This window comes from Nomascus leucogenys, chromosome 22a (genome assembly GCF_006542625.1).
Source record: "Nomascus leucogenys isolate Asia chromosome 22a, Asia_NLE_v1, whole genome shotgun sequence".
Classification (NCBI taxonomy): domain Eukaryota; kingdom Metazoa; phylum Chordata; class Mammalia; order Primates; family Hylobatidae; genus Nomascus; species Nomascus leucogenys.
The window spans coordinates 102,147,892-102,170,667 of NC_044402.1; the positions used below are offsets into that span (position 1 = coordinate 102,147,892).

Sequence of the window (22,776 nt, forward strand, 5' to 3'; positions counted from 1 at the left end):
CTCTGATAGTTGCCTTCTAAGAACTTTTTCCAAGTTGAAATTTCCTACCAGTTGATAAATGACACCATTGGGTAAGTAGTTGCTATGATCTGAATGTGTACTTCCAAAATGCGTATGTTAAAATCCTCATCCCAAGGTGATGATATTAAAAAGTCAGGCTGGCTGGGTGCTGTGGCTCACGCCTGTAATCCCAGCACTTTGGGAAGCTGAGCCGGACAGATCACCTGAGGTCAGGAGTTTGAGACCAGCCTGGCCAACATGGTGAAACCCCATCTCTACTAAAACTACAAAAATTAGCCAAGTATGGTGGTGGGTGCCTGTAATCCCAGCTACTCAGGAGGCTGAGGCAGGAGAATCGCTTGAAGCCGGGAGGCGGAGGTTACAGTGAGTTGAGGTCAGGCCAGCGCATTGCAGCCTGGGCAACAGAGTGAGACACTGTCTCAAAAAAAAAAAAAGGAAGGTCTTTGGGAGCCGATAGGTCATCAGGGCTCTGCCCTCATGAATAGGGAATTAACGCCCTTATACAAGAGACCCCAGAGAGCTGGCTAGCCCCTTCCACTATGTGAGGACATAGCAAGAAGGTACCATTTATGAACCAGAGAGGGAGCCCTCAAAAAACACTGAATCTGCTGCCGACTGGATTTTGGACTTCCTGGCCTACCGAACTGTGAGATATCAATTTCTGTTGTTTATAAACTATTCAGCTATCCAGCCTGAATGGACTGAAACTGTCATTGTCTACACACTCCCCACAACCCCTTCAGCAAGCAAAGGCTTCCGAGCAAAGCAGCACTCACCTTTAGCAGAGCCCGAAGCCACGGCGAGTGGAGGAGATCGTACAAGAGACACACTCCATTCACGTCTCTGCTGTAGAACAGACTCAGCTCTTGCAGCACAAGCCTGAGGATCTGGGAGAGGCCTAGGAAAGGAAGAGAGCAGAGATGGGGTGGCAGGTGCGGGTGTAAATGTGAAAGGCAACTCAGACAGCTGGGGCATGCCATGGGGTCTCACCAGGAGTGGAAATGACACTGGATCTCAGGCCAAAAGATCGGACTTCAAACCCTGTTCCATCTCTTACTTTGTGAACGTCGCAAAGTCACATAACTATCCAAAACCCAGTTTCTTTGCCCAAGATGAGAAGGTGCTAGCTTTGTCATAGTGTTGTTCTTAACACTGAGTAAAATAATAGATTGTGATGTGCAGATGTAAGATGTCATGAAAGGAAAATGATTGCTTCCCCCTCCCCCATCTTACCAGCCTGTCGTTTATCCCAAAATTATCTAGTTGTGTTCTGTATCCTCTTTCTCTAACTCAAACATAAGAGTCATTTCATCCTCTCAAAAAATTCTTATTGAGAGTGATATTGAAAAATTCTAACTCCCAATAGATTTTTAATGCAAAGCTCAGTATTCTCCTTATTAAAGGGTCTAAACAGATTTTAGTGAATATTCTATTTTTTACAGTATTTTCATAGTGTTGCAGTGATATTCTGAATGTGAACAACTTAAGAAGTTCTAAGTTTTACATAAAACATTGTCAGGTAAGGGAAAAAAAGGTTTTGAATCCACCATGTCTGTTTATTTCCTTCCTGGCTTGAAATTTGCTCTTAAAGTTATCACTGGTAGGGCAGTAGTGCAACCAAAAATGTACAAGATCCTCATAGGGATCACAGTAAGTCTGTCAGGATTTCTGCCTATTCATTTGATCACATGTCAGAGGTGATATTACTTTCTGGTCTAGAAAAGGAGCCCTGGTGACACATACCATTCTGCGGATTGGTGGCTGTAGAAAGCTTCATGTCCTTCTTGTCTGGTGGATCTGCTCCTTTGTCTGACTGTATCATCCTCCCTGCTGGAGCTTCTAAAAGGAATTCAGATATTGCTTTAGGTAGATTTAGTTTCAAGAAGTAGAAACCCAGAATAATTTTGGCTTAGCAGAGTAGTTTATATCTTGTTCACGTGAAAGTTCAGAGACAAAGAGAATCCAGGGCTAATAGGGCAGCCTTGCTCCATGGAGTCCTCAGGGAATAGGTTCCTTCCAGCCACTGCTCTGCCACCCTAGGGTGTAGTATGGTTCTGTTTACCTGCTCCAAGATGGCAGCTGCAGCTCCAGCCATCACGTCTACATTTCAGCCAGCAGGGTAGGGGAGGAAGGGATTAAGAAAACATGGGCAAAGAAAACATGCCTACTGCTCTTTAAGCAAAGTTTTCCACAAGTTGCCCTACACAGTGAAGAATCGCCTCATGCCCTGTATTTCAAATGTCCCACTGAACTTTCATGTCACTGAAAAACAAAAAAACCTGTAGTTATCTGAATCTAGACACCAACTTTTCTTTACATGCAAACACAAGACACTTTTGCACAGGTTTAATATACAATGGGGCGTAGGGCATTGAGGCAGGGAAGGGGAAAAAGCCAGTAATAGGTTGTTATCAAGAAGTAACCACTGTGGGCAACTAGAGATTAATCCCACGGGGGAACAGGGGCCAAGGGAGTGAGGGTATTTATACACCAATGGCAACATGAGGGTTTTTATACACCAATGGCAACCTTGGTATATAAATACTCTCACTCTCTTGGCCCCTGTTGAGAGCCAACAGGTTGAGAGCTCTTCGCAGAGAGCATTATTTCTGACTCTTCCAGCATGCAACATGTATACCTTCAGATAGGACGTGGAGGGGCTAACAGCTGGAGTGGGCCCAGAGTGCACCAAAATGGTAACGACCAAGGGGTATGCGGTGGGGGTAGGGACCAACAACATTGTTATAGTAGGACAATAAAGAATAAATTAAGGTTTTTGTTATAAAAGGAACACTTCAAATTAGTTGTTAAAGACTGGAGTATTGACTCTGATAGGGTTGAGAACCACTGTCTAGAATCTAGACAGATTGTGGGCTGAAGCCAGGAAGGCTATCTAAAAGAAGAAAAGATCATTATTATTTTGACTCTAAATTCTAAGGCAGTGAGAAGAGCAACACAGAAAGCTGTTACAGCATTTTAGACAACTTTCCCCTACACATTCCTTTCCAAACACCCTGAAGTCTTCTAGTTTGCTAGGTTCTACCAAAGCTTGACATCGTTATGCTTTTGACTTGCCCTCCATCACCTACCCTGCCCACTTGCAACGGAGTCAGATTAAACCATGCGTTTTCCTCTGTTCTGCGTTTTTGCCTCTATTGAATCATTTAGCATCACAGCTGCATATCTGACTCATCTTCCTCCCTGGAGGGGAGCACTTCCAGGGTAGAAAATTGAAAAGGGAGATGGAGTGCCTGCCAGAGAGCAGACAAAAGTCAGAGCAGACAGATGAGGCTGACACTCAGGCTGACTCTTAAAATTGGTTCCCCTCCAGCATCTCACAAATCACACGTCCTTGGCGAAGCAGTGCAGATTAAACAAGCCAACTGTTGTTTGCACATCATAAGGTGGACCACATTTCTACCATATTTAATGCCCGAATGACTGTGCTGAGCTAGGCCTACCCATTCGGCAGTTGGGGGCACACACTAGAGACTACAAATTTCTGAGATGAATTTATTGTGAGGGAGCTTTACAGATAGACTGTGCTTCACAGATAGCCGGTGGTTTCTTGAGTGAATGCAATGGTTAAAATAGCTTCTAATAAATCTAGAGCCAACTTCAGGGCTACCTAGATAACTAATTTATACATTCTAAAAGGCTTGTTTTGACCCAAAGTTTCTCAGCCAAAGAGGCAAAAACAATAATTAATCTACAACTTATGTAAATTCTAAAAACTGTGCTTAGCTGGTCATCTTCAGGTTTCTATGACAAATTTACTGTGGACTGAATGTTGTGTCCTCACCCCCAATTCAGATGTTGAAGCCCTAATCCCCAGTGTTGATGGTATTTGAAGATGGGGCCTTTGGGAGGTAACTGGGTTTAGTTAACTTCATGAGGTAGAGGCCTCATGATATCATTAGCGTCTGGGTAAGAGCCATCAGAGTTCATGTGTTCTCTCCCTCCCTGCCAGATGATGGCACAGTGAAAACACGGCCATCTGAAAGCCAGGAAGAGAACCCTCGCAATAACCCAACCATGCTGGCATCCCAATCTTCAACTTCCAGCCTCCAGAACTGTATGAGAAAATACAATTCTGTTGTTTAAGCCACTGCCTATGGTATTTTGTTATGGCAGCCAAAGCTAAGACAAAACTCATAGAAAAAACTTCCCGAAAATGATTTTCCCTCCCTCCAGGTAGCTAAGAAAACAGTTGCAACTTACTGCCCTCATAGCACTTCTCATTTTCCCAGTTCTCATATCCATTGGCTCGCTCAGTGTCTGCCTCCCGCAGGTGTAAAGTCTGCAGAGGGCCGGGGGAGCAGAGATGTTGCTTATCTTGTTCATGCTGCAGCTTCACCTGCAACAGTGCTTGGGCTATAGCAAGCACTCGGTATGTTCAGTTGTTGTTGGGAAGGGGTAGAACAAGCAGAGGCCAAGATCCAGAAGTAAAAGGCTGATACCTCCCTCAAGGCAGTGGCCAGCAGCTGGGACTTCAATCCTGATGGGGGAGGCAGCTGAACTCCAGAGGCCTATGCCCTCCCTTCCTTTCCTCCCTGGCCTGGTATCCTGACTTAAACCTCTTTCCCTATCAAACTTTAAAACTGGGGGCAGAGGGGATCTTAGAGATAATCAAATGCAAAACCTTTGTTTTACAGATAAGGAATCTGACATTCAAGGAGGTATTCAGTAGAGTTAACATGTAGTAAAATCAAGTTTTCCTCTTTTGTTTCCTTAGTCCTGAAAGATGCCGATGCCTGGCATGATGCCTGACAAAAGACTTACCTTCCTTTCCATGACTTCTGTACCAAATTTGTCAGTTGAAACTTATCTATTTCTGCCATCTTGAGAGTGAGAATTCTTGATTTAGACTGCAAATAAGTAAGCACCCCGCCACATGCAATTCCGGACTGAGTGCACAGAGAGGGTAGCCAGTTCTTGACTCAGAAGATGCATTAGTGTGACTGATGCCTAAGGAATCTGTCCTAAATCTTGTTTTAAAAATCAGTATTTTCATTAGCTTTTTAAAATGTATTATTAAATGCCACAACCCCCTACCCTTACTATGCTTGTTTTTCAAAATAATGCTTTTTACTAGACAAACCCTAAAAAAGCACTTGAAAACTTAATGATGAGAAATGGCCCTTACAAAAATAGCTGGCTTCCTCTGGGTCCAAATGCTGTTGATTAGGACCAGGGCAAATGCCCATTGTACTCAATCTTCCTGACAACTCATTATTCCGTACTGAAGAAATGGCTTCTCAAAGCAAAACCTGCTCTTTCAAGATCATAAAATTCCCCATATCATTTGAGTTAACATGAAACTAAGCCATTTGAGTTAGATTACCCAGATTTATATCTTTAGCTATTAAAAACTGACAGGCAAGCTAGGCAGTTATGGATACATCTTCTGGTAACTGAGGATTATTTGCCAAGGTCTCTTACCTGCAAGACTGTAAACATGCAATGTTGCTCCTATCCAGACAAAAGCTTTAGTAGGATACTAGTGGCCTGTTAGCTGCCAAAGTCACCTCACTGCTCCCGATAAAATCTCTGCACATCCTCTTTGATGTAATCCACAGATGCCTAACCCAGCCTAACAACTAAATTACTCACAAGCCTTTCCTGCCACAAATCTTCTTAAGTATTCCTTGAACTGAAGTCTAATTTGTATCATTTTCAAACCTACATTCTAGTATTTTCTCTCAAATTGCCAACACATAGTTAACAGCAGAAAGACACTAATATTTTTGTTGATTATTTCAAGATGACAGGCATTCCACAACAGCAGATAGCATTTTTAATGAAAGAAAAAAATGTGGCAGGACCAGAAATAAGCCAATAACCTATCAACCTTATTAAATCTCTCATGTTATGGTGAGAAAACAACTGAAGACTGTTCAGCTAATAACAGAAGCCCATCAAAAACAGTACCTTCTGGTAAATCCCCTCCCAAGCCACTGTTCTGAACTTAACAAATAGCATTTTCTATCTCAGATAGGAGCTTCTTCTTTATCTGAAAACTTAATACTGCAGGGAGTGCTCAGTGGGAGAGCATTTGGAAGGGGATATTGCAGAAAGGAGAGGAAGGTATTGCTGACAGCAAGGCAAAAGGTAGAGACCAAATGGCAGTTATCAGAGGGTCATCAGCCCTTCTACCCACATTAATCACGTGGCTTTCCTTATCTCTCCATCATAGATGAAAACACAAGCTGGGAATGTGATACATTTGTGTTCTGAGTACAGCATATTTTGTGAAAAGCACTTGATTTCAATAAGATTTTCATTTTTAACTCACTTTTAAGAACTTTCAATACATAACCAGCTATGAAATGACATCTCTGGCAGCTGTAGTAGCAAAAAGCACTGGGCTTCTAGAGAAGTAGGGAGTAGGGAAGTTCTAGGCTGGAGTCCCAGCTCTGGCAGTGAGCAAATCTTCTTGGTCACTGCTTGTCTGAAAAATGGGGGGAAATGGGGATAACACCTGCATCTTTGGGCTGCTGTAAGCATTCATCACGCATGTGAATGACCATTGTAAACTGCTGCAGGAGTGCTGCGGACTTCTATTTACAAACATTGGCCTGGAGATTTAGGGTTTTTCTTCCAATACAGTTCAAAATTTATAATTTTAATATGCTATCTGAAAAGTATATACTAGGAAGAATCCAAAGTAACTGAACAGTTTCATTCAAGACTCCAGTAAAAGGACGAATTGTAACATGGCTTTTCTTAGAACTGAGACAGCCTATCATCATTGGAAATCTTCTCAATGGGTCAATTTGTCTCAAAGTTTTTGTTTGTCCATTTCCACATATTATCCACCCCCACCCAGAGTCAGAAATTCTGTAAATTTGGCTTTACCAGGCAAATGTGGTTATTTATGTGTTTGTTCAGAAACTCAAAACAGTCTCCAATGTAAATGCAAAGTATTTAACATAAACGGATCTTTAAGGGTTGGTCCCCTTCCAACAGTGGACAGGCACATTCTGGTAGAGGCAGCAACAAGATGGAAAGGCCTCCTGAGAAAACATTACAACTGGGAGATAATTAATATCTAACACTTCTAAGCAGAATTTTAAAGCCTCACCTTCCCTTCCCTCAATCTGTTTAGGAGGAAAAAAAAATGAGTAACTATCAAAATATGCTTTTTATTCAAAGAAATAACAGATTTCTTTTGAGACCCGTGTCCTTGGGTTATTGGGGTCAGAAAGTTAACTTGCTGTTTGCTAGAAAGGGTGCTATAACTATTGGTTTACGTTTATTTTAAAGACAGAGATTTCTAAAACCCCAGAGGGACTTCTGAGGCCAATACTTAGAGGCATGGATTACAATACGGGCTAAAGAAATACTAAGTCTGGGTTTCCTTTCATCTTTTAGGCTGCCCTGTTTATTTCTTCTACAATCATAAAACAACCACATAAAGATGAATGCCTTTTATTATGAAAATTGCTGTTACATTACAGCCAACATTCCAAAACAGTATTTTAATAAACACTTGTCTTGATTATAAAGTAGAGCAAAAACCATGATCCTTTTTCAAAAGTAATTAACATCTTCTCAGTCACTTAACACAAATCAGGACACTCTGTATGCTCACCACGGTGTAGGAGATGAGATGAGGAAGAGCACCTATGTTATTCAAAACAGCTACTAGTGTTATACAGTATAAACCAACAACTTACAATAGGGCATTTTTAAAAAGCAAAACACTGAAATGTTGAGGTGCCACAATACTTTTGAGATGGAAAAAGCCAAAGCTTGTTTCCTTTTTTCTTCCCATCCTGAGTTCAGTGTGAAGTATAGGGAAGAACACCACCAGGCTGGGGACCGATGCAGTTTTTTGCTTATTTCCCAATTGTTAGTCCTGCTCGAAAACACAGCCTGCATGCAAAACCTCCTCAGGCTGCCACTCACAGGCCTCGGAATACAGCGTTTGCACGTGGACAAATGAGGTTCTTAGCAGCTCAAAGTCAGTGTCTGAATTCCAGTGTATTCACTCTCTGTAGCGTGATAAAGAAACCAAAAACAAAATTCCTATGTTCTTTTAAGAGGCAGAAGACTCCTATTTGGATGCATTCCACATTTTGGGGACAGAATGTGGTAGTTTTGCACAGAACCTTGCCCAACAAGAAAAAGCTTAGAAAAAGTTAAAACTACAGTTTAAAAGTTCCTTTCTCCCCTCCCTTGGCAAAGAGACATGATGCACACATGACTGGAAGGGACTCAGGAAGGCAGAGTGTGGCCACTATAGTTTCAAGTACGATCTGGTTCTTGCAAAGGGATCGGGGTAACTGCAGGTGGATTCAGGCAAACCAGAAATTCAAAAATATCCATCAACTTCTTTAATATAAGAAGTTCTACTGGAAGCTTTCCTTACAGCTTCATGTAGCTGACATACCCTTTACTGTAGGAAGGGATATCCCCTTCTTTTTTCAAACAGTAGATGAATGGTATTTTTGGAACTATCATAGGCCAAGAACTGGTCTAATCTGATTTCTTACCTCTTTTTCAATCCTCTCTTTAAACTATACAGTCCTTTTTTCTGGGCTCAGGGCTCTTATTATTAGTAAGGCTCATTCTAACAACCTAAATAACACAAAGTCCTTTCCAATTTCAACACTGTTCTTTTTTGCCACTACGGGAAGACTCCAGATGGTGTTATAACACTCTGTAGTAGATAATCCAGTTTTCAAGCTGTTATGCAGCCTAGTTAAGCTTCTCACGTTGAATCTGGTAGTAACATGCCTGGAAAAAAAGTACAAAATAATTTCAAGTTCACTTTTAAAGAAATTACATAAAGAGAGCAATGCATATGGGACTAAAGAAACAAAATCCCTTATGAACAAATTCAGTTGATGGCCCAACAGATTTAACTGATTTCACTTTTCCCTGTTCCCTTCTAGTTCCCCTATCTAGTGGCTGTCTTCTGCCTACTTGTAATTAGTATAGACAAAATTTTTTCATTTCCCGTCTTATTCTAAAACAAAGTTTTTTTACAAGCTATCTAATATTCTTCACCACGCAGAGACACTACAATTTGCCATTACTGATTAGACATTTAGAGTATACCAGTCATTAAAAGATACAACTCTAATTAGAATCACCTAGTATGATTAATAAATATACAGATTAAGCATCATTGCAGACCTGCGGAGTCGTAACTTCCAGGAATGCCTTTTTAAGAAGCACCCTGAATTATGAGTTTCCAGGTATGGGAATTACTCATACCCCAATGAATAGCACATCCAGATAACATGTAACATTTTCCATTCTTTAGTTTCTTAGGATAAATCCCCAGGAGTAGAACCATTGAGTCAAACTCTACATGTTTTGATGTTGTTGATATCTATGTTAGTAACAATTGCTTTCCAAAAGGGTAATGGCTACTTACCCCATTATCAGCAATGTGGGAATAATAATGACTTCACTATAACCCCACCAGTAATTTTAAAACATTCTTGCTAATTTAACAGCACAAAATGGTACCTTATTTAAATCTGCAGTACTATGAGTTTCAGTGAGGTTGAGTATTTTTCTACACGTAAACTTACTAGTTCAGTTTCTTCTTTGGTGATCTGTTTAGAGATACTCTTCATATAATGTAAACACTAATAATCTAAGTCATTTGTGGCCAATATTTTCCCCAGTTTCTCCCCCTTTTCAGTTTATTTAACAGAAGTGCTAATGGTAGGCGGGTGCAGTGGCTCACGCCTGTAATCCCAGCACTTTGCGAGGCCAAGGAGGGTGGATCATCTGAGGTCAGGAGTTCGTGACCAGCCTGGCCAACCTGGTGAAACCCCATCCCTAATAAAAATACAAAAATTAGCCAGGCGTGGTGGCAGGCACTTGTAATCCCAACTACTTGGGAGGCTGAGGTGGCAGAATCACTTGAACCTGGGAAGTGGAGGATGCAGTGAGTCAAGATCGCACCACTGCCCTCCAGCTGTTTTTCTTATTTTAATTTACCTGTCTTTCCTTCTCTCTTCCTTTCTCTATACTTAAACCCCAAAGCATCTATATAATTTGCTATTCTACCCTCCCTCCAAAACTGCTAATAAGCTATCCAATACTTTGTTTTACCATTTGTTAAATAATTCCTCTTTTCCATTTTGGTTTGGTGTTTCCACTTTCATGTGAAGTTTTTATTATGATGTGTTTATATGGGAGCTATCCCTTCTATTTAGGTAATTGTGTATTCCTGTGACAGTCACATACTATTTTATCTTCATTATTATAATTTTATAAATTTTACTAACTGGAAGAGTAGGTCTATTCTTTCTCATTTTTCACAAGTGTTTTTGCACTTTCTATCTGCTGTTCTTTCAATAAACTTTGGAGTGATTCTTCCAAATTCCAAGAAAAATCAAGGCGGGAAACAAATGACTTCTAAAAATCTCTCCAGGCCACCCAGATCAAAGAAGCTCATTTGTAATCTATTGGTTACAGTAAATACAAGGCAAAGAAAGAAGATGGAATTCAAATTCGTTATTTACATACTGCCTTCTGTGTTTTACCCTGTTCCATTAAATAGCACTCCTGTTGGAAACTTTCTTGGACACTAAGAATCCTTTCTGTTTCTTTTTTAGAGTTACGACTATTTATATAAATGTAAGCATTTATAACAGTTTGATCAATTTACAAGGAGGATTAGATAATGAAGAATTTGCTTTAGTATTTTGAGGAACAACTGGCTTATCCTACTTTAATATACTATATAATGTTTTAAAGTGTAGAACAAAATGTGCTCTAAAGGCATTTAAGGTTTGCATTAAACTTTTATACAAAAAAAGTGGTTAATGGCATTTATAATATGATAAATGAAAGACAGATATGAAGATAAAAAAGTATTAAATAATAACTACACTCACCTTCAAGGTGGTGAACATTATACCCTGTTCCCCATGCTGAAGATAGGGGTCCATTAGATCCTCAATGAGGTGTACCTCAGAGCCTAAATTCCTAATCCTGCCCCAAAGAGAAAAAGATGCTGAGTTATTTTCACTTACATGTCCATTCTCCTTTTGAATCTAGTTGATGGGAAAAAGAAAGAATAGTTCAATAAAAAGGTAATGCCACAGTGGAATGGGTTAATCAATTTTTTTCTAGTAGAAGAGCATACTCCTGTTGTCAGTTCAGAAAATGCAAGCAGCAGACTTTTAAAAATAACGACTCACTAATAATAAAGTCATAAAACAATTACCTGGCCCGTAGCACCACATATAAGAAAACAGGAAACAAGTCATCCATGGACCACAAGAAATCTTCCTGGAGTGATGCCAGGACACTCTGAGAGATCTCCTCAAAAGTCTGCTGGATGACCTTAAGTTTGTCTGATGGGGTAAATGTTGTGCTGTTACAGAAACAATGACAAAAAGACATCCTATAATTTTCTTAATAAAGCCATCTGATCATGCTTTTTTGACAATATTCCCTCCTAGGGTTCAGATGCCTTAACCTGGACACGTAGGCATTATGAGTCGTTGGAAAGGATGACTTTGTACTCCCATGGTGCTATGAGAAAAGTAGCCTCCAACTGTCTACGATTCATATATTGTTTCCTTTTACCCATGTGAAATCTCATTCTCCTAATATATGCTCTTTTCTGAACGAGAAATTTGGTTAATTTCCAATTGGCTAAAGATGTGATTATATGGATAAATTTCTGGCTTGGCTCTCCACTACTTTTGAAAATGCAAGGTCATTTTAGAGTAAAAGATAACCCAAGGGTCTCATTCTGATTTCTGATTTCCAGGTTGAGTTTGACACCATCAGCATATAGAATGGGGATGCTTAAGGCTTAGGTAAAGATAAGATCATATTAATAATATCTTAATAGACCAAGCACTACTTCGATTTGTGTGGCTTTTCAACAAATCAGAGATTACCTGATCTGCTGCAGACATTCTACTGCTGAGGCAAAACAAGCATCTTTCGTGGTTGGCAAAACCTGCAAAAAAGAGAGTGAAGGTCAAGGAGGAAAACTATTTTCTGCAACAACAGAAATAAATGATATTGATGTCAGAGTGCAGGTCTTTGGTAATAACAGATGCAAACGCAAGCTTGGGTACTGTTCTATCAACATAAAATGAAAAAGTTTTGCTATCTCAAATCCTTCCCATTAGAGAAAAGCATATTTGCTGAGGAAAAGAAAATCTACTATACCTTTTTACTCTCTCCAAGGATTGACAAGGTTGCTGGCCAAAATTTCCTATAATGGAATCCATAAATTATTAATGTAAGTTGTTACTTATGGTAGACAAAATCCCATAAAAATAGTTGACAGCTATATTGGCTTCCCTGTCCCCATTAAAAAGAACTGCTCCACAATAGGTTAAGTTTTTATAAACATTCCAGAAGTGATTTAAGAGTTTTTATCATCTCCCTAAGGGATTTGTCATTCTATATCCCAATAACCCTACACATTACAGATATTACCAAATATTTTTCCTTCACTCAGTTTTATCTCATTTCTACTACCGAATTATTCCACTGAAAACAATTAAAGCACAAAATAAAAAAATAGCACAAAAATAAGAAAATACAAAAATTAGCTGGGTGCGTTGACACAGGCCTGTAATCCCAGCTAGCTGGGAGGCTGAGGCACGAGACTCACTTGAACCTGGGAGATGGAGGTTGCAGCGAGCCAAGATTGAGCCACTGCACTCCAGCCAGGGCAACAAAGCAAGACTCCGTCTCAAAAAAAAAAAAATTAAGGCTTATTCACTTTTCTTGGTAGCACAAATAGAGATTGGGGAGGTGGAATCAGCTTTATCACTGCCCTAGAAAGAAAACATAATAATTTAGTATTCCCTGGATAATGAGCAATAATGTCTTCTAATAAAAACAGCAGGGCTGGGCACAGTGGCTCACACCTGTAATCCCAGCACGTCGGGAGGCCGAGGCGAGCCCATCACTTGAGGCAAAGAGTTCGAGACCAGCCTGGCCAACACGGCAAAACTCCATCTATACCAAAAATACAAAAATCAGCTGAGCATGGTGCCACGTGCCTGTAATCCCAGCTACTTGGGAGGCTGGGACGAGAATTGCTTGAACCTGGGAGGTGGAGGTTGCAGTGAGCTGAGATTGCACCACTGCACTCCTGCCTGCATGACAGAGCGAAACTCTCTTTCAAAAAAACCAAACAAACAAAAAACACTTCAAAACCTTTAACTTAAAAATTGCAAATGGAGAGGGAGGAGAGAAAAGAAGAGAAGGAAGAATGCCAAAGATAGGTATTCTGCTCTAAAGAGCTATAAAATACCAGGCAAAATAGCTCAGACTTACTATATATATGTATATATAAAGATATATATTATATATTACTATACATAATATATAAAATATATTACTAATATATAATAAACATATATTACATATATATGAAAACATAATAAAAAACACATTCCAAAGAATCAGCAGGTTTCATACTAATCTCGAAATATTCTCAGAAATAAAGATTATTAACTATCACTATTTTGTTAAATAAGACGTATGCAAAAAAGTAAATAATTACAAGCCATATATATAATTAGATATCAAAGTGCCAAATTTCCAATAATGCAGTTTGCATTTTAAATTAAAACCATTTGGTTGTGCTTGTAACTACTACCCTTACCTCTGCACCCCAAGAAAGCCCAGGAGAGCAATATCTGGCTGCTTATTTAGTCGAAGGACACATTCCCAGTAAATGTCTTCCTCGCGATCATTATCCAAAGCATAAAGCATAAACAGCGGTGGGTAGAGCCGAGGTAGCAGCACAGGAAGCAATAATCCAGAACTTGTTACTACATAACTACAAAATAATGGAGTGGGAGGAAAGGAGCATTTTTCATATTAAAATTGAATACAGAATCCAAGATAGAGCTTCAGTTTCAAAAAGTCAAAAGTAGAGATGGGAAGTTTTAAAGAAGTTACAATATTAACTCTGCTCTTTACATATGGAGTTGATATGAGGACATTATCTATAATTTTGCCTTAGAGGAAACTGTGAATTCTTTTCATGAATTAAAAATCTCACTGAAAACCTACTTTGTTTCCATTTTGAGGCTGATTTCTCTGAGGTTATTCTAGGACAGTGTGATGATACTTCCTTTGCTAAGCAGCCTTTGTGCTCAGATCATCTGTGGTTGCTTTTTCCTGGGGTATGGCTAATAGTACTTGAGAGACCTAAGAGGGACCTCAGAGGGGGCACCTACCCAGCTACATTTTTTTTTTTTTTTTTTTTTTTTTTGAGACAGGTCTCACTTTGTCACCCAGGCTGGAGCGTAGTGGTGCAGTCACAGCTCACTGCAGCCTTTAACCTCCCAGGCCCAAGTGATCCTCTCATCTCAGCCTCACAAGTAGCTGAGCCCGTAGGTGTGTGCCCCCACGCCCTGCTAATGGTTTTTTTATTTTTGTAGAGATGGGGTCTCCTTATGTTGCCCAGGCTGCTCTTGAACTCCTAAGATCAAGCAATCCTCCCACCTCAGCCTCCCAAAGTGTTGGATTACAGGTGGGAGCCACTGTGGCTGGCCCCAACCATATCATTTTAGAAATGAGGAAATAGATCTAGAGAACATACTTTCTCCCTGGGACTCTTTGAGTAAGATCATCTAGTCACCACTCCCTTTCTTCACTGTCCCCACCCAACTCCATTTACCCTGGCTCTGGTGATTCAGATCGGGAATCTGACTTCCCAGTGCAAAAAGACTTCCTTTCGGTTGGCAGAGGAGCAGAGAGAGGAATTGTGCTGCCTTCGTCAGGCAGCTCAGGAAATAAGAACCTAAGGAAGAATAAAAAATATAATTATACAATTATATCTCTAGGGGGGTTGAAAAGCATAAAAACACATTTCCATTAGCTATGAAAGCAAGCTTTATTATCAACTAAGTATTTTAGTTCCCTGAGAAAACTGATGTTTCTGACAGGATAAAATTAAGAATGCAGCTAATGAATAATACCACTACAAAATCTTCACGTGCTATGATTTTCTTCTGTCTAGATACTAAGGAATGGAGAATTCCGATCTATATGAGATATGTGTTCCTTACTGGCAAATCTCATCTGAGGTCAATTTATATTAACTGAGCAAGGACCACTCTTCTAGAACATAAGCAAACACCGACAGAAATTAAATGTCCAACATTAAGGAAAAAATGATTATAGAAGACACAACGTAAAGTTTTATTTTATTTTTATAGATTCAAGGGGCACATATGCAGTTGTGTTGAACGGATATATCAGATAGTGGTAAAGTCTGGGCTTCTGGTGTACCCATCACCTGAACAGTGAACACTGTATCCTATCAGTAAGTTTTCAACCCTCACCCCCTCCCACACACACTCCCCCCTTTTAGAGTCCTCAGTGTCTATTATTTCCCTCTGTACTCAACATAAAATTTAAAAATGTGTTTTTAAAAGTTGATGAAAATTAATTTTTCAAATGATCAAGGGGATAAATTGGTGAGGAATTTTTTTTCCTGGGCTTTGAGTTCTGCCACAGATTTTATCTCTGACTTCTTGTGTGCTAGTGGACTCTACCATAAATAAGTTTATTTTCTCTTATTTTTACGGACTTAAATTTTGGCCCTTTAAAGGCAATATGCAGTCTTCTCTATTTTTGTAGACTTACATCTTGCACCTCCATCTGCCCTAATTGTATAGTTGAAAAAACTAAAAAAGGTCAGGACACTTATTTTCATTATACTCATCTAGCTAATGTCAGAGCTAGCCCAGGCTAGTGATCTTTTTAATAGATCACACTTCTCCCTCAAAACCTGAAATACTTCCAATGTTGAGGCAAACAATATATGGAAGTTCTGGGACAAATTTACAAACTTTTGTATAATTATCTCACTATAATATTTACTTGTTGGCTTCAACTCAGTAAAAGATCTTGTATCTCACAAGCTTAAATCTGTTTGTTGCCTGGAACTCTCTCCCCAAAGATGCTTACTGTCTCATTTAATTGCCTTCTTCGAGTCTCTGCTCAAATACCACCACCGTATTAGTCAGCCTGCTCTGACCTTCTCTTTAAAATAATAGCATCTCACACCTAGTACTCTTTATTTTTCTCTATAGTGCTAATCACTCTGACATACTACATATACTTTTTGTTTACTCTTTTCCCCCATTAGAATGTAAGCCCCATGACAGCAAAGATTGTTTGTCTTTGTTCACTGATAAATCCCTTGAGAGCCTAGAATGATGGCTATTACATAGAAATGCTCCATAAATATTTGTTAAATAAATGAACGTATGTGATACTGTTGCCAAAGGACAAGACACAAAAACTCAGGGACAAAACTTTATATTAAACTTCATCTACTCTGTGGTTGGGTTTTACATACATGATTTTGCCTAGAGACTGAATCTAAATAAGACGACTACTATACTTCATACCAAAATTAGAATTTTAAAACCCCAAACATTTATTTTAGCTTTCTGTTACACTTAGTAAGACATAAAAATAAATAAATAACAATAGCTAAGGTTCATCTTTTTTATGTTTATAGCTTACACATACATTTAAAACATGTTTTATTTAATCTATTAAAGGACTGTGGCATAAAACTATTTTCTTGATGATTCAGGGTGAAACTACCCAAGCATTGGTATAAAATAGTATTCCATAGCCTGCAGACTTTAGTGAAAAGCTCTCTTACCTCACCAGCTGGAAAATTCGCTTAAGATAGGACTTAATCTCCTTTACAGCCTCCTGCAATAACCTGCGGTTGGCTCCTACGCCCACGTATGTCATTCTATACACTGCAACCAGTGTCTCCACAAGCCTGCCCAGGGGGTGCAGAGGAGTGTCACAGGCCTGAGTAGGAAGAGAATCAATGAAGTCAGTTGATGTGCATTAACAGTAGAAACAATCCATCAATAAGAAACAACTTCATAAATGACAAACAATTGTCAAAATGTCAGGAGTCAATTTTGGGACCAGGAATATTCAAATACTTTGATTTTTTTGAAAGTACTGAATCTACCCCATTTATATGAAGCTAGAGTTCCTAATCTTGATCAAAGAATCTCCTTAACATTTTGGGCAAATAGCTTTGGAAGTACTGATATGGAATACCACTAAAAGAAAGATTCTGCTGGATGTGATGGCTCATGCCTATAGTCCCAGCTACTACGGAAGCTGAGGCAGGAGGATCGATTGAGCTCAGGAGTTTGAGGCCAGCCTGAGCAACACAGTGAGAACCCCCATCTCTTAAAAAAAAAAAAAAAAAAAGAAAAAAGAATACAAAATTTTAAAAAGATTCAAATATACTTTAAACTTCACAAAAATGATAAAAAAATGTTACCTTGGAGAAAACTAAACATTGACTGTTGATGATACTCTGAAACAGTCATCCTTCAGTTCCCCTGACTTCTCAGAATACTCCTTCCTGCACTTCCCATCAATATACATCACACTTTAAATTGTAGCTGGTCTTACAAGGTTTCGAAGGAAGCAAAGAGCCTATCCAGGGGTGAGGGCAGCATGCTTTACATATACAATCTCTAGTTTGCTAACATTATTAACAAAAAGCAATTTTAAACTCTAATCTTATTTCTTAAGAACCCCCTTGAATGCCTTAAGAAACTTTAAAAAGTTCTGTCATAATAATGGGACAATCTTTAGGTAGAAATGTAATCTTGGTAGTTTGATAATTAACAAAAGAAATGCCCAGGATGCAAAAACAGGATTAGAATAACATTAAGCTGTGAGTCTATCTGAATGATATATTGTGGTAGGTGAATCATTAATTCACAAGACCAATGTAATTTTTACTCTAGTTTACCTTTATTAAATATTTCCTGATGTCATCATATTTCTCCACAGAGAAGGCACCAACATGCTGTGGAATGAATTCCAAACTCTCTAGTGTCTGAGTCTGTGAACGACTTAATATTTCTGGACTATAAAAATGGAAAGAAAATTCTATTGTATTTCACTTCAAGAAAGCAAGATACGTGTAAATAGTCACATGAAACACAATCACTAGCTCCAGTCAAAGTGGAGCATCCAACATAGTACTAAACCCAACGAACTCAGAAATCATCACGATCCTGCTATTAGGTACTCAGTTTACATAACATTCATTCAAAAAATCAGGTAGTGTTACTTTGTAACAACTGCAATAAATTAATGAAGATTCTACTCCAATCTAAACCATGGTGTTGGAAATAATATGACATTAGCTTGAAGATAAATACAATATTAGCTTGAAGGTGATAGACCCGTTGGTGACAACACAAAAATGGAATAAAAGGAATAAAAGAGGGAAGGGAGCTAAGGAAAAAGGGAAATAAGTCAAAGGGCAAAGGAAGATATGAAAATGAGGTTAACAAGCAAGGAGACAATGACACTCCAACAGGTGACAATGTAAGCACATAACAGTTAAACAGAAACTGGATGAAGAGGCTAAGAGAAAACACATGCTAGTAATCAACTGAAATTTTTGGTGATAGTATTTTATCATTAGATGACAACCAGTGAGAAACTGAAAACTGTGCATAATCATTATTATTAGAGATTTTAGATAAACACATAAGATCTTTGTGGTAGCAACATAATTTTATATAAAGAGTCATTCATATTCACTTCTTAGAAACACCTAACAACAGTTAACCCAGGTTAACCAAAGGGCTAAAGTCTTAAGGTGGAACTGACAGGCTGTACTAAGCTGACCATCTGTATCACGCACAAGGGGCAGTCAATGGCTTTCATCAATTCTGAGAGTTTTCTTCTACTGATAGAGTAGAAGGTAACAATTATGAACTTCATGAATGAAATACTAAAATCAATTTCTATTTATCCCAAATATAGAGAAAAAATTACTTCTTTCTACATTTAATTTCTTGAAACACACACACGAATTTTAAGCAAGCAAAAATTATACTATGGTTTAAGTATCAATTTTGGGGATACTCCATTAGATGGACTCTAAACTAATCTCTCCAGGCTACAATAACAATTAGTATTTGTTAGACTTGACTGTGAAATGTTTAAAGTTCCTGAAGTATCTTTCAGCCTCTGGAATTTAATTTCTATGTAACTATACTTTAGTATATTAAAATTATTTGAATATTGGTAATTTATTTAAAGAATTTGGTAACTTTTAGCAAACTAGAACATTTAATTATTCAGAACAAACATTTACATTCTGAATAAATGGATACTTGCTCAATTTTTCTTCAATTCCTTTTAGAAAGCAACTGACATATGGAAATGAAGACCAGCATAAAACTCATTTAAAAATTAACTGTATGTAGTTACATGCACAGATTAAAGTATGCTCCTTGATATTTTAACAACGAAGGCACAGCTCAAACAAACCATTATCTAGAATTAAACTCAAAAAAGCCATAGTTAATTAGGAAGTTTTACTGCAGGGATTAGTAAATTCTTTAGGTCCAAATGCTAAGCAATGCTTGTGGGAGTTACTGGTCAAGTTAAAGAAGAAAGGCAGATGGAGAAAAAAAAAAAAGAAAAGAAAAGAAGGTGAAAAAGAGAAAGTTTTAAAAAGGAGAAAAAGAAAGAAAAAGAGAGAAATGAACAAGTACATCTGTAACTTTTCTTTCAGTATTTCGAAAATGTTGGGCCACTTCCTTCTGGCTTCTAAGGTTTCTAATGAGAAATATGCAGTCATTTGAATTGCTGATTTCCCATTATTTCACTCTAGCTGCTTTCAGGATCTTTGTCCATGAATTTTAATATGTGTCTATACATGGTTATCTGTGGTTTTTCCCAAGATGGAGTTTGTTCAGCTACTTGAATCTATAGGTTTCACGTCTTTTTACTAAACTTGAGAAGTTTTCAACCATTATTTCTTCACAAAATGTTCCATCCCTCATTCTTTCTCCTTTTCTTTTTTTTTTTTTTGAGATGGAGTTTTGCTATTTTTGCCCAGGCTGGAGTGCAATGGCGCTATCTTGGCTCACTGCAACCTCCGCCTCCCGAGTTCCAGCGATTCTCCTGCCTCAGCCTCCTAAGTAGCTGGGATTATAGGCACCTGCCACCACGCCCGTGCCAATTTTGTATTTTTAGTAGATACGGGGTTTTGCTATGTTGGCCAGGCTGGTCTCGAACTCCTGACCTCAGGTGATCTGCCTGCCTCAGCCTCCCAAAGTGCTGGGATTACAGGTGCGTGCCACCATGCCCAGCCCATTCTTTCTCCTTTTCTTCTGGAATTCTAAGGAAACAAATTTAGACCCACAAGTCCTTGACCCTGTGTTCACTTTTTTATTTTTTCATGTTTTTTTCTCTCAATTGTTTAGATTTGATAATCCATATTGATCTACCTTTAGGTTCACTGACTCTTCCATTGCCATCTCTATTCTGCCACTGAGTTCACACAATAAGTGATTTTGGTTAGTGTAATTTTCAACCCCAAAATTTTGATTTGGCTCTTCTTTATATCTTCTGTTTCTTTGCTGATACATTTGTTCTAATATTTATTTCAAGGGTGTTTGTGATTGCACATGTGAATATTTTATAATAGTTGCTTTAAAGTTCTTGTCAGACAACTTCAATATCTATGTCATCTGTTTATATTTATTGATTCTCTTTCCTGAAATAAATTGAGATTTTCATGGTTCTTTCATTGCTGAGTAATTTTGGTTAATGTCTTGGATATTTTGAGCATTATAAAACTCTGGGTCTTGTTTATATCCTATGGAGAATGTTGACATTCAAAAAACAGTAAACATAGCAGGCTTGAAACTGTTATCTTTAGAAGGACCTGAGCTAGGTGTGGTAGCTCACGCCTGCAATCCCAGCAGTTTGTGAGACCGAGGCAGGAGGATTTCTTGAGGCCAGGAGTTTGAGACCAGCCTGGATAATATAGTAAGACCCTGTCTCTATTTATAAAAATGAAATAAAATAAAAAAGAACCTGCTTATAAGGTTGACCCTTGGCTGGCACTTGGGAATTAAGCTTCGTAAAAGTTCCATATACTGACAAAGGTGTTCTGCTGTCCTTAGATTAACAATGTGATTTATGGTGAACATCTGCTTTCCTGTAAGCTGGGACTGTGGAATTTGGCAACTGCCAGGCACAGGGTGCCTATGTGACCCGCCCCCAATATAAACCCTGGGCACTGAGTCTCTAGTGGGCTTCCCTGGGCTTAAGCATGAGACACGTGTGCATTTTGCTGCAGTGAAAACTGTGTTGTGTGTGACTCATCCCAGAAAGGAGAGATCATGGAAAGCTTACACATGGATTCCTCCAGACTCTACCTATGTCTTTTTCCCTTATGATCTGGTTGTGCATCCCTACCATGTTGCTGTAATCTTACTTGTGAGTACAACTACATGCTGAGTCTTGTGAATTCTTCCAGCAAATCACTGAATGTGTAAGTGATATTGGAGAATCCCTAAAACAGCAGATATTTTTGCTTTAGTCTCCTGTGGGCCATGGTACCAATGCCAGTTCACTTCTCAAAGCCTTTGCATCCTTCCTGGGTTTGTTCTGTGAGTATACAACTTAATGACTACTCTGGGACCTGAGTGGTCAACCTATGAGCTTGGTTCTCAAACTCTCTGGTACTAATTAGGATCAAATCCATACATGTGCAGGTCTAGGGTGAGCCCAGGAGTTCACAAACAACTTTATGGCCTTGTTTCCCAGAGCTCTTCTCTCCATCACATCCCCAGTATTTTCTGGTTCTCAGGCACCCCTTTTTAGGTCCTCTGGCCAAAAACTGTCCACTTCCATGATTGTGCCACATCTAGGGGCAGATGGTGGGAGAACAGAGAACAAAGCCAAAAATGCAGTGGGGTTGGGGCTTGGCCTTCTCTTGATCTAAGGAGCCACCAAAGGGGAAAGAAGATTCCACTCTCTCAAGAGTTTTGACTTTTGCAAGTTTCCTGTTCATGCCTGCTCCAGCTGCTGCCATTACTGCCACAGAAGGTCCTGGAGGCTTGGGCATGAGAGAATAGAGAAAAAAGACAGAAAGAAAACTGAGTATATATCAACCACTCTGAGTTTTAGGAGTCCCTTTGTCACTCCTTAAGCCAGAACCAGAGGGATTTTTTCTGTATCCCTGTCTGTCTGCACCACAGTACTTGCTTTCACGTTTCAGGCTGCACTGAGTTCTGGCTGAGGGATATTGGAGCAAAACATCTAAGTAAACTCACCACTGGTTTTGTGGTACTTTGAATTCAGGTTTTCTTTCTCAATCTACTTGTTGATACTTACTTTTCAGAGTTCATAAATAACTGTCCATGTATTCTGTTCAGGTTTAATAGTTGAGTTCAACAGAAGATAAAGAAAGTGTGTTTTAATCCCTCTTACTCAGAAGCACAAGTACATCATTAACTTTTAAATTAAATGTAGTGAGCCTTGACTACTTACTGGTCTTAAGTTTCATCTTCCTAACATGCTCTGCTGTATGTTGAACAGGTGTTCACTCACCTGTCTCTGTGCTGGCGCCGACTGGTGGTCAAGGCCACGGCAATATTGTCCCATGCTTTCCAAACTTCCCCTTGGCCTGGGCCCTCGCAGCCCAGTTGGCGCCAACATTCGTCAAACACCGCTTTCCATTTCTCATCAGCTGGCACTGCCAGGTTTCCTAGCTTCCTGCTAATAAAGTCATATCAACCTTTTATTAATCATTTCTTTTGTGCAAAATTGTTCCAAAGAACAGAAACTTTCTAACATACAACTGAGAATGCTTTTTTTGTGACCAAAACTGCCAAGACTGATGGTAATTCTATTTTTAAAACACTAAATGAAAATTCTAAAGGAATGTTTTTTAGCTAATTATTGTTTTGGGGATATTAAAGT

The 22,776-nt window shown here is 38.9% G+C and overlaps 2 protein-coding genes across 6 annotated transcripts in view; both read right to left on the reverse strand.

Annotated features, from left to right (window-relative positions):
* The window catches only part of MPP4 (membrane palmitoylated protein 4), a 55,319-nt gene extending 53,450 nt beyond the window's left edge, over positions 1–1,869 (reverse strand). The window contains exons 1-2 of the mRNA XM_030803188.1: positions 1,765–1,869; positions 798–919 (exon numbers count right to left, since the gene is read on the reverse strand). Coding sequence (XP_030659048.1) covers positions 798–919; positions 1,765–1,843 — 201 coding nt within the window. The 5' untranslated portion in view covers positions 1,844–1,869. The remainder of the gene's footprint in view (positions 1–797; positions 920–1,764) is intronic.
* Positions 1,870–7,436: 5,567 nt separating this feature from the next.
* Positions 7,437–22,776, reverse strand: part of ALS2 (alsin Rho guanine nucleotide exchange factor ALS2) — an 81,515-nt gene continuing 66,175 nt past the window's right edge. For 3 of the 5 annotated variants that reach the window (XM_030802556.1, XM_030802555.1, XM_030802557.1), the window contains exons 25-34: positions 22,405–22,572; positions 17,789–17,906; positions 16,661–16,818; positions 14,657–14,779; positions 13,634–13,810; positions 12,181–12,226; positions 11,904–11,965; positions 11,219–11,368; positions 10,887–10,983; positions 7,438–8,763 (exon numbers count right to left, since the gene is read on the reverse strand). In XM_030802556.1, coding sequence (XP_030658416.1) covers positions 8,725–8,763; positions 10,887–10,983; positions 11,219–11,368; positions 11,904–11,965; positions 12,181–12,226; positions 13,634–13,810; positions 14,657–14,779; positions 16,661–16,818; positions 17,789–17,906; positions 22,405–22,572 — 1,138 coding nt within the window. In that variant the 3' untranslated portion in view covers positions 7,438–8,724. Of the gene's footprint in view, positions 8,764–10,886; positions 10,984–11,218; positions 11,369–11,903; positions 11,966–12,180; positions 12,227–13,633; positions 13,811–14,656; positions 14,780–16,660; positions 16,819–17,788; positions 17,907–22,404; positions 22,573–22,776 lie in introns of all 5 variants that reach the window. The other 2 variants (XM_030802559.1, XM_030802554.1) reach the window with 2 other exon arrangements.